We start from the raw sequence: 11,515 nt of genomic DNA on the forward strand, positions 1-11,515 counted from the left end.
GTTCTTAGACGGTTAAATGTTGTTGGTTTTTCTTAACTTATCTACGTACGACGATATCGTCCCGCACCATATCAAACAGTTCAAAACTACAAGACCTTGAAGGATTACGAAAACTACAAGTCTGTTATTGATTAAGTTCAAGATCGTGTCATGTCATCACTGATCCTACTCCTGCTTCCCAGCTCCATGAACTGTTTAATTACGAAGCTAAGTTATTTGAATCATAAAGAAGCTTTTGACCTTTCTGTTTCGCGTATAAACACAACATTTGACCTTAACTTCGAAACTTTCTCAACCTTAATCCTCATAATAAATCTCATCAAATAAAAAAGGGATTAAGTGACCATATCTGTTACTGGTCACTAGCAATAAAAATATATTCAGCGTCACTGGGCGCTACGCTGTATTTCTAATTTATTTTTGAAATTTCAGCGTCGACCCAAACCGGAACTGAGCAAAACCGGTATCAAAAACTGATACCAAAATCAATTTATCAGCTACCGCACGACGCCGTTTTGTAACTAATTCCCGTAGTCTCAGCGCTTCTGGCTGGACACAACGGATTTGATAATCCAAGGAAACGTAATGAGTACACACTCTCTAGCGAGTGCTATAACTCGAATTTCGCCTCTGATCCGTTTCGTAAAACCTTATTCCACCGATTTTTCTTTCATCAATTGCGCTTGCAACAGTGCCTCGAGGCGAAAGGTTTATGCTTTTTTGGAAACCTCTTGCAGTTGGAGTCGTTTATTCTGTTTGGTCTATGTTTGTGTTGTTTAATCATCTGGGTCTGTTCGGTTTTGTAGAGATTTGATCAGCTTCGTGTGTTCTCTATGGCGTCTGAAGCGAGGGAATCGTCTGCTAACAATCCTGGCTTGTCAGCGATTCGGGATGAGGCTACAAAAGGATATATCATGCAGCAGACTGTAAGATTCCTCTGCTTTGATTTTGCAATTCGGGTTTACTGTGACCCTGTAATTTCTGTATTTGATATCGAAATTTGTATTTTTGCGGATTCATGTTTTATCTCGTTCAAGGGTTTCGTAAGTGTTGTTTAAGAATGTGATGAAAATCAAATTATTAGTCGAGTTCAAAAGCTTAAACATTGAGTTTGTGTATTTCACTATGTACCTAGGCACATGTTTTACTGATATTTCTAAAGAGTTGTTGTTTATATCTTTTCTAAGTCTTGACATTGTGTTTTCTTGATCTTAGCAGACTATCTTCCCTTTGGTAACTATGGGTGAAACCATGTTAATCATCAAAATAGCTTCATTTGAAATAAATCTAAGGAGACTGAACAAATTTATAGAGTTAATTCTTGTTGTGGTAAAGAATGTACCCAGTAATGTTTAAAGATTACCAAAAACCAGTCCTTTCCTTTTCTTGAACTTTTGAGTATTGTTCCCCTCTGATTAGGTGTTGTAATCTGTTTTCTTTATTCTTGTTGTAGATAGTGATTTGTTTTTGTTCCATCTTTTTGCAACTCTCAGATGTTTCGGATCAAGGACCCTAAGGCTAGTCTTGACTTCTACTCCCGTGTGCTGGGAATGTCGTAAGTTTTTTTATTTCTTGAATGATCTTCTCTCTCAAGTCCTCAAGGAACCAATTCGTTCTGCTGTTCTTAAGCGTTCGTTATATGTTATGTTTATCCAGATTGCTGAAGAGGCTGGATTTCTCTGAGATGAAATTTAGTTTGTACTTCCTGGGCTACGAGGTATATTTTTGTTCTGTGACCTTTTCGCCAAGCTGGAGGTGATCGTAGAAAGTAGAAAAGCATAAAGTATGGAATTTTGCAGTTTGCATACTATCATGATGAAAGCATTTAATTTATATTTATGATGCATAAAGTTCTAGGAACTCATGCATCTGAGTTTTTGGCACACTAATTTTTAAACACTGAAAATTAAGCAAGCAATCTATTGATGTTTTTAAATGCCTATAGTAAAAGTGGAGTTAAAACTGTTAGTTTCTGAAATATTTGTTTCTCGTGTTCGGGAATTACTTAGATGAATATATATATCTTTAGTGGAGAGTAACAAAAAAGTTGTGTGTTGATACGTTTATTATGTACAGGATACTACAACAGCTCCAACCGATCCAACAGAGAGAACAGTTTGGACCTTTGGTCGACCTGCAACAATTGAATTAACTCAGTAAGAAACAAACGCTAATGCCTTACCTTTCTTTTCTTGAATTGATCGTTCCTTACATGTGTATTTTGCTTGCAGCAACTGGGGTACAGAGAGTGATCCTGAGTTTACAGGTTATCACAATGGGAACTCTGAGCCTCGTGGATTTGGTAACCTCCTTCGAAATGAAATCCAATCTTATTATCTCTCTACATTCAGAAGTAACTGAATAGAGTTTCGGTAGGTTATGTTTTAGGGGAGCTTTAAATTGGGTGGCTAGAATGTAGAACATCAGTTGAACCAGTTAATATTCCTAAAAATTGAAGCATGATTATTATGGCAAGTCCTATATTACTACAAATGTCTAAAGAATTTTGTTGCTATTACAGGGCACATTGGGGTTACAGTTGATGATGTGCACAAGGCATGTGAGAGATTTGAAGAACTGGGAGTAGAGTTTGTCAAGAAGCCAAACGATGGTACTACTATTACCAGCTGAATTCAGTAAACAGTTGATATATATTCTTACCTGCAACTCTGTTTGAGGAATCTGGTTTTAATCCCTTACTTGATGTAAACCATGCAGGAAAGATGAAGAATATAGCCTTCATTAAGGATCCTGATGGCTACTGGATCGAGATCTTTGATCTCAAGACTATTGGGACAACTACCGTAAATGCAGCTTAAGGAAGTCACGAGTGCATATTTGTGTTCTTGTGCTCATATCACCCATACAATTGAAGAATTTTCCTGTTTCAGCGAATAATCCGAACAACTGAGTCCTGTTTCTTGACATACGATAAGCTAAGTTTTTTTTTTTTTTGTAAACCACACGATAAGCTAAGTTTAAGATGTCGTTATCGTTGTTTAAATAACATGTGCGTCCATTATCAATATAATCAGTTTGATGCTATGAATACTGTTCGAGTCTGACCTGTTCTTTTGATATGTGTGATATTTATTTGAATATATTTCAGAAATTTTATCAAGGAATTAGTTGTAGCATACAGCACATCACAGAAGCACAAATAGCTAAATCCGTGAACGAAAAAAGTCTAGGGGATTCATTCATTGTATGCATTGTCCATGATACCAACCAAAAAAAATCACAATGCGGAGGTCTGGAGGAACAAGGCTCTGAAAGTCGCTTATGCAAAGTCATTTTTTCACCTACAAATAAAATCAAAGAAACTTTACAAGAATGATTTCACAATTTTTTTTTATATAAGAGAGCTTTTATAACAACAATGGTATATACGCACCTGAACATCTATCTTAACATCACGAAGAAGCTGTGCAGCAACTGTACCATACCTTCTCATCTCCCATTCACTTAGCTTTCCGTCTCGTAGTCTCATCAACAAACTATCTTCCTTAAGGCGAGGATGATGTGTTGCAACGGCTTCCTCTTCCAACTGGTTTGGTAAATCATGGCATTCTCCGGCTGGGACTTTATACTCGCTTTTCGTTTTGTCTGTGTCAACAACAACTTCATCTCGAGTCGTGCTTCCAGAGCTCTCAGCAGGAGACTTCTGTGCCATGATGTACAGATGAATGCTCGGATCTTGGTATTCAACATCCATCTGCAGATTTCATTCCAGAATAAGAGATTACATAGTTAACAGAAATTTAAAGGTGACTGTGCCATCAGTGTTGTTCTTCACCTTAGATCTAGGTATGGTTTTGACTTCGAAGTTGTCTTTCCACATCTGAAGCATTTTCTCATGAACAACAGTGGAACGTATCTCATATCCCAACTAGAAAACAAAAATAACCGATCATCTTGTAGTTCCAACAATAGTATTAAGCAAATCCAAGTATCTTAATTAATACCATAACTGTTGTCTTTGGCCCTGATAATGCAAGTATTGTACGTAATAGAGGTTCCAGAAGCTGCTCAGAATATACCTTAAGCAAATTGAAGGTGAATTCAGTCACAAATCCCGTGGGCTTCACTAGTCTCACTAATGGAAACAATTATCATGAATCATTTAAATATTCCGATTAACTTACAACATCAGTACCGATGACATAGTCAAAGGGCGGTTTAACAGCCATTATATGATCTTCGTTTCCCCAGTCGAGTTCTGCAACTCGGAGTGATCCAAACGATGCTACAAGGAATGACAGCTTCAGTAGACGCTAATTAAAAAGAAGACAACCACCTAAGATTTTGTATAACTCGATAAAGTTAAGTGTGTTGTTCTACTAACTTATCTGTGGCATAATAAGACGAAGAAAGATGCAGATACTACAGAATCAGACAGTAAAAGAAGCAAGAAACAGATACTACTTAGAGAAGACAGTATCAACACAAACCTGAACCAGGATTCATCTGCAAGATTTTGGAGGTATTCCATTCTACATTCCTCTTTAGCAGTGGTAATACCTCCTTTTGATCAGTTGTAACCACATCACACCCCAGCATTGCCAAAGCTGGCACATGAACACAAACTCCAATTTAAGATACCAAATTTCTAGTTTTAAGCAAAGGTATAACCATACATAAGAAGGGAATCCTTTAGATATCAATACATACATGTTAACTACATACCAAATCCTGCAACACCGCAACCTGCTCCCAGCTCAATAACACGCTTTCCTTTCAGTTTGGAAGGACTAAACCTTCCCTTTCTGCAATTTTTCCCCTGAAAATATTTTAAGTGTCAAGAATTCTGATAAGGTTTCTTGTTAAGTCTAGTGCAGGACTACTGTAGCTAGCCTAGGGTTAAGCTGGGAATCATAGCTTTTGCCAGCACAGCAACAGACCTTACGGTTAGTTGAGGGCTAAAGAGTTAAAAAGGGAGAGAGAGGAGAATGCATTGGAAACATTATGGACTGGTTTAGGATTTTTGGTTTTGGCAATGGTGAAGCCTAAGAAACTTCCATCGTTAATCAAGTCACTTCTATGGTGTACCAATCTACATTACACGATCCTAGAAGTTAATCTCAGAGGATAAGAAAGATCATACCAGATATTTGGCAAACACCATGGACGCATCCCACACGGTTGTTCCTAAATGCTTCGAATTTGGATCCTTCCATATAGAATCATGGCATAATGACACAGCATTAGAAGCATAGAACATGGGTGACGAAAAATAGATGAACAAAAGTAAGAAAAAAAAAAAAAAAACACAAAGAAGTAAGACATCAAAAGGTGAAAATACAGCTGGGTCTTAACTATACGTATGTAAGTTTAAAGGTAAGAATTCAAGGAATATAAGAGTCATACATACCTGAGCAAAGTTTAATTCGTGCCCCAACACCTCAATGGTAACAGTACATGTGCTTGGAGAATTTAACCTGATAATATAGCAAAAGTTTCAAATTTGTTTAACAAACTCAATTGGAAAACCAAAAATTTGGGTCAGACACTAGAAAACTAACTGGAAAAATGTAAACTTAACTACTTAAGTCTCAAATGAACCTAGGGGAATCCCAGTGGTAAAGATTCTACCTGAAACAGCAATAATCTCAACTAGAACTAAAGACAGAAACTTGAATATAATACACTGAATAACAACTATCTAGAAAGGTTAAGCTTCTATAAGCGCATAAGCTAATATGATCGTTCCGTAACCAAAGACCATCCTTAGCTCTCATTTATTTGCGCGAAGATTATGACACCTCAATAACAAAAATCCATGTCAGTGAGATAAAGTGGAATACCTGTCGGGATCCATTTGTTCTTCGTCCGACGAAACACAAAACTAGGGCGATTATGAGTTTCACGGAGATTGATTTTTAAGTAAAGGCGTTTTGGTTTCGGTTTCGTCTCCAGTTCAGAGATAATGGGAAGACGTTCAACACCTCTGAGTCACCTCGAGGTTTAAGGGACTTACGCGATTAGTAGAACACTAATCCAAAAGTTCATTGATTTTTACTTTTTAGATGATAATCACTGGAACAATTCTGAAATAAATTAGTGTGATAATTGTAGACCTATTATTACATGTTTAGAAAAAATACTCTTCAGACCTTCTATATATTTGTTTATTTTTTACGTTTTTGTTAGATTAAGATTTTTTTTTTCTTTTTTTTTTGAACAAAGTTAGATTATGAATTTTTTTAATAGATTCACAAAAAATCCACGATGATTCTGTCTCGTTCCGGAATGATGAACAATAGAGGAAGACATCACTCCAACAACAACTGGTCCTGCCTGTGATCGATCACAGACGTAGGAGGAAGAGGATTGATTCACTGTAATGAGTGGCTCATCCTCCGCTGACTATTATTATTACCCTTACTTGACATATTTGCTCATTTGATTTCTTTCTAGCATGTGAAAGTGAATGAATCAGAACTTTTTTCCACAGAAGGGCTCTTTAACTTTCCCTAAAAACAGTTTTACATATGCAGTTACTGTTGAAGACTCAAACACGCAATGTGCTTCATTAGCAAGTTAGACGCAATCTCATACGAGGAAATATACTCCGAGAGCAGATTACAGTTGCTCAATCATCGTCACCTTTGCCTTCATTGCTTGGATGATTGTGTTTCTGAGCTTGGTACATATCCGCAATCTGAAAACATGCAGAGAAATTGAAAATTAGAAAAGGGGAAAGAACTTCAAAACCAGCCTGGTCTTTTCTTCCCAGACTTGAATACATATGAGTGTCACTAGAATGACACTTCACCTGCTCGGATGATGTTGCTTCCTCTGGCTTCTTGTCTTCCCGTACACGGAGCAGACGAGGAAAGCGAAGAGAAATTCCCTTTAAACAAAACATTGAAACAGTCAACAGATTATAATTTCCTGGTCGCTCAAAAATAAAATAGCTCCGCGGTTTATAAGAAATAAATCTCAGCAGATAGTTTCAAACCAAAAAGGAAACGAAGAAATTAAGTCAGACAATATTAAACCTTATCAGGGTCCACAATGCCGGTAGCTGCACGGTGCACAGGGCTAATTGTCAAGTCAGCTGCTTTCACTTCCCAGACCTTTAAGCAAGCACATTATTTAGCTTTCACTTTGACCCATAAGATAAAATTTCAAAACAGTTAAATATAAGATACATTCTTGAGTAACAGCGAACATAATCCTACCTCACTGGGCTCAAACCAAACATCTGGATTGAGGGTATCTCCAACTCGGTAGTATTGCTGGATATTTGAAAAATTACAATTAACAAGAATTCAGGCAAAAGACATACATAAAACTGCAGAAAAAGGAGGCCAGAGAGAAGAAAAAACTATCCTACTTTTGGAGTAGCAATCACTTGAGAGCGAAGACTGGACGACCGCTCGTCAAGCATGGCATCAGAAAATCCAGTACCTAGTAGCCCAAACCGTAAAACCAAGGTATAAGTAACTTGAGAGACTGAACGCAGTATGCAATGCAAATTGCTAAGTTGTATTAGACTGACCGATTTTACAAATGCTTTGGAACTCTTCCTTATCAACATCGTAACAAGCGAGTAAAAATGCACCAAAGACACCTAGAAAGAAAGCATATATCTTTATTAAGAGCATAAAGGTTGAAGATGTATCATCCAATATATTCTTAATGGTTTTCACCTGTGCGTTTGCCACGTCCATGAAAAGCAGCAATTGGTACAAGATCCACAGAGTCTCCAATGCTGCGCACATTAGCCTAGAGTCAGTTAGTAAAGGACTGTTCGATTTAAACTTTTTTGAGATAACTTTTTAAAGGAGTATTGCCTGTCCATATAGTCTTTCTTCAATTTTAGCCAATTATTTGATCGCTTTGCAGGCTCATATGTAGCATCCGAATTCAATGTTTTAATGATTAAACCTTCACAGCTGCAAAGCAAAATATATAGATGAAGAGCTGGAACATTATAGAGATAACAAGGTAAATGCTTATGTAATATATAGACATGGAATTGCAGAGAATATAAGTGTGGGTCAAAATTGCTAAAAATACAATTTTCATCCAGAAGACACATGATGAAAATCGAAACAGCATAGGGGTAATGAAGTAGGGTCAATGACATATCATATATCACTAGAGGCATGGTAAAAATTTGCAAATTTAATCATATCCTTAAACATATAACTGAGAACTAACTAAAATAGGATACCCGAAATGAGTAAACATCTACCAGAATCTCTACTTGAACACAGCTGACGATGAAAGATGCTACTTAAGAAAAGATGCTAGGCAACAATTACTACAAGCATGGTCAAATTGCTAATGTTGAACATGTAAGATATGACTCTATAAAATAAAATACTCAGAAGCAGTAAATATCTACCAGATCCTCTAATTTTCTGTGAGTGCAGCTGAAGGTAAAAAATGCTACAAAAGAGAAAATGCTAGGCAACAATTTACACCAAAGTTTACCACGCTTGTTATATATCCAGAGAAGTCAAGATATATACCCAACATCAACAGAAGCGTCAAGAAACTTTTGTATTTCATCGATGTCGCTCGATGTTAGAGCAGTTGCAAACTGGAAATAACCAGGATCTTCCTCAAATGATTCGTATAGCTTCTGTTTGAAGCAAGGTGCACACAAATGATTACATATTTGCACAACAATTACTTCACTGAAACCAAGGGAAAACAAAATATATTGATGTCTTACTGACCTCTCGGCGAATATTAAGATTCTCCTGGATAAGTTGTTGGCCATTTAGATATAACATGTCAAAAGCAAAGATGCATACGCCAACCTTAATATCATTGACATTCACATTTTTACGGGCTCGAGTGCTTAAAATCTGAAAAAGAGAAAAAAAAAAACAAGAAAATATAAAACTAGACATCTAGTCAAGTAGTTAAAATAGCTAGCTTCACATAAAGTAAATTAATCCAGGTAAGAAAGAGTGTTATAGCAGTTGATATATTTCAATAATCCTCTTCATATCAACACTAAACTTACGCATGATCATAAGCAGAATTAGGTGAATCACCAAAACTATCTGTTAAAAGTGCCATAAATATCCACAAATGTAACCTGGAATGGAAGAATTTTCTTTTTCTCCCTGTCGAAAGCAACAACCTCACAATCCAAAATAAAAGACTTCACAGACGGCTTCTTTAATCTGCAGAGAGATTATTTACAGCTTCAGTAGAAAGATTTGTTCTTTCATAAGGTTTTCAACAAGTTACACCAGAGGTTTACCTTGATAACGCAATCGCAACATCCGGGTACTTCCCAGTGTTTCTTTCCGCATTTCGACTGTATATCTCAAATGTACCATCCTCCATAAAATGTATCTGCAGAAATTTAATTGATAGTAAGCCAAACCATGGCAACATATTTAAATAAGTCAGACCTAGGTACAGCATTCATTCGAATTAAGTGGACAGCAAGATATCACCTGTGCACGTTCGCCATCATATTTGTATTCGCATGTGAAAACTATGTCCTGGAATTTATTCAGTATCTCTGCTACACCTTTGGTTGGTTTTGCAAGCATGGGTCCAATTGGAACACCCAGTGTAAAATTACAAGTTTTTGGAAGATTCCACACACCACCAGATAGAAGAGCAGGAACAATAATGTCATAGACAGGAAGCACAGTGAAGACTTGTTTAACAATTTTCGCAGCCTACAAGAAGAGAGCAAAAGGATGGATCCAGGAACGAAGTATACTGACATAAAACTACACACATTCAAAATATTATAATAAAAACAAAAATATACAGAAATGCATAGGAGGTAAATTGTGACCTCTCTCAAAGAATACTACATAGATATTTTAAAGCCTCAAGCTATATTGATATAGTAGCTCAGAAAATATATGGTTACTCAGAGATAATGGATGATGATAACAAAATGGAAACTACGAAAACTAACAGAAAAAGCAAACCTCTTCTAAAGGAGACTTGGTATTCGGGGGCGGCTTTGAGTGCTCTTCATTATATACAGCTGCTTGTCCCAAAGCAGCTAAGACAGTCTGACCTGAGAACCCTAACCGCAATTTCGCCTGCAAGGTAATTTATAAAGGAAGGAATAACGAACCCAAACAAATGAGCAGAAAAAAGGCTGTGGCAAATGATGCATACCTGAAGTAAACGTGTTAAGTATAGAGGTTCACAGTCTGTTGTTGCCACAAGAAGTGCCTTCATTCGATTCTTCTTCTTTTCCGTACTATCTTTTCCAGTTTCCTACAATAATTAACATGCAATAGTCCCACTCATCTCTTATTGTCAAACAAAAGAATGTTGATTGAATCTCATTAAAACCATAACCAAAATTTCAGGTATTCAAAAGCCATAAACAATCATGGGTTCAAAATACCTTAGCAATTTGTCGAAATGTATCAAAAACCTTGACAACAGTCAATGGTTCGGGCTTAAACATCATAGTCTGAGTCGAACGGCTTCCTTTTGCTACAAGCCCCAAGTCTCCCAGTTCCTATAAATGGAGTTCAATTTCAGAACTGCTAACTTTCTTATTCTGAAACCTTATTGCAAGCACATTCCACCAGACAGGTTCATTGTATTGTAACGCAACCAAACTATAAATAAATAAATAAAAAGTCAACATACCGTATTCTGCTTCTTCACTTGATCCTCAGTTCTACCAAAAGCTTCAGAGATTGCCTTGATGATTGAACCCTCACCAATTCCCAATTCTATACCTTCATGAGCAGGAGCAATCTCATTCGCAGAAAGATAAACAGTAGCAACCAAATCTCCGGGCGTGGTGGCAATAACGGTTCTCAACATGTTACACAGAATATCGGTAATCACAATTCGGCCACTTTCATTTGAAATCAGATCAAAAGCCAATGCCAGAAACAGAAACGGAACCCTCTCCCCTTTCTCCCAGCAACACATTTTCTCAGGATCGAAATCATTGGGCTTCTTCTTCAACATTCCAATTTTGCTCTTCATTTCGTCAATTTTATCCGTTTTGCTCAAAGTCCTAGACTTTTTGGCTCCGGCCTTCGAGTCTTCCGCAATTGACGACTTATCCGATCTGGGGTTTGCGGAATCAGAAACAAGCTCCACGGGATCCTCAGCTTTCGGTAGTGTACCTTCGGAAACAAGAGTTTTGGTCAAATTAGCGTCTTGGGTTTCCGCAATTTTCCTTTTGTTCGGAGAACGAGACAAGGCGGAGGTCTGAGGCGTCTTCTTCTTGGCAGCTGCGCGAGCATTTGACATAAGAGCGTCAAATGCAGAAGGGCGGGAAGAAGACATGGCTCTGTAGCACGAGCTAAGACGCAAGTGGGAAACTCTGCGGCTAAAAGACAGCAAAACGGAGGAGAACTGAGAGAATTGGGTTTTAGTAGAGAGACAGGGTATGCATCGGAGGTAATTTGATGATCGAATTGCTAACATCAGTCGAATTTGAAATTAGGGTTTTAGGAAGGACATGAGTTGCAAATTTGCAAACCTTGAAGAAACTCAGGTTGATGATAATGGCGGCAGAATTATTTTGCCCGCGTCTCTTATTGGG

General features: G+C 37.3%; 3 protein-coding genes across 3 annotated transcripts; 1 reads left to right on the forward strand and 2 right to left on the reverse strand.

Annotated features, from left to right (window-relative positions):
• Window positions 1–551: 551 nt before the first annotated feature.
• On the forward strand, window positions 552–3,045 carry LOC17899948 (lactoylglutathione lyase). Its single transcript, XM_023777040.1, has 8 exons — window positions 552–708; window positions 807–926; window positions 1,494–1,555; window positions 1,657–1,717; window positions 2,077–2,156; window positions 2,232–2,302; window positions 2,522–2,611; window positions 2,719–3,045. Exons 1-8 carry the CDS (start codon window positions 586–588, stop codon window positions 2,817–2,819), a joined length of 708 nt encoding a protein of 235 aa, XP_023632808.1. The 5' UTR covers window positions 552–585; the 3' UTR covers window positions 2,820–3,045.
• Window positions 2,942–5,964, reverse strand: LOC17898911 (protein-lysine methyltransferase METTL21D). Its single transcript, XM_006305319.2, has 10 exons — window positions 5,805–5,964; window positions 5,372–5,438; window positions 5,105–5,170; window positions 4,687–4,780; window positions 4,452–4,568; window positions 4,146–4,246; window positions 3,966–4,040; window positions 3,797–3,889; window positions 3,395–3,715; window positions 2,942–3,302 (listed from the first exon to the last, which is right to left on the reverse strand). The coding sequence occupies exons 1-10, from the start codon at window positions 5,816–5,818 to the stop codon at window positions 3,291–3,293; spliced, it is 960 nt and encodes a 319-aa protein (XP_006305381.1). The 5' UTR covers window positions 5,819–5,964; the 3' UTR covers window positions 2,942–3,290.
• Window positions 5,965–6,381: 417 nt separating this feature from the next.
• LOC17899705 (DNA ligase 1) lies at window positions 6,382–11,434 on the reverse strand. Its single transcript, XM_006303847.2, has 17 exons — window positions 10,603–11,434; window positions 10,352–10,468; window positions 10,117–10,218; window positions 9,921–10,037; window positions 9,429–9,659; window positions 9,230–9,324; window positions 9,062–9,149; window positions 8,694–8,825; window positions 8,484–8,596; window positions 7,800–7,901; window positions 7,656–7,717; window positions 7,505–7,576; window positions 7,340–7,413; window positions 7,185–7,241; window positions 7,002–7,079; window positions 6,776–6,853; window positions 6,382–6,661 (listed from the first exon to the last, which is right to left on the reverse strand). Exons 1-17 carry the CDS (start codon window positions 11,395–11,397, stop codon window positions 6,593–6,595), a joined length of 2,382 nt encoding a protein of 793 aa, XP_006303909.1. The 5' UTR covers window positions 11,398–11,434; the 3' UTR covers window positions 6,382–6,592.
• Window positions 11,435–11,515: the final 81 nt, after the last annotated feature.

This window comes from Capsella rubella, unplaced genomic scaffold (assembly GCF_000375325.1).
Source record: "Capsella rubella cultivar Monte Gargano unplaced genomic scaffold, Caprub1_0 scaffold_1, whole genome shotgun sequence".
NCBI classification, from domain to species: Eukaryota; Viridiplantae; Streptophyta; class Magnoliopsida; order Brassicales; family Brassicaceae; genus Capsella; species Capsella rubella.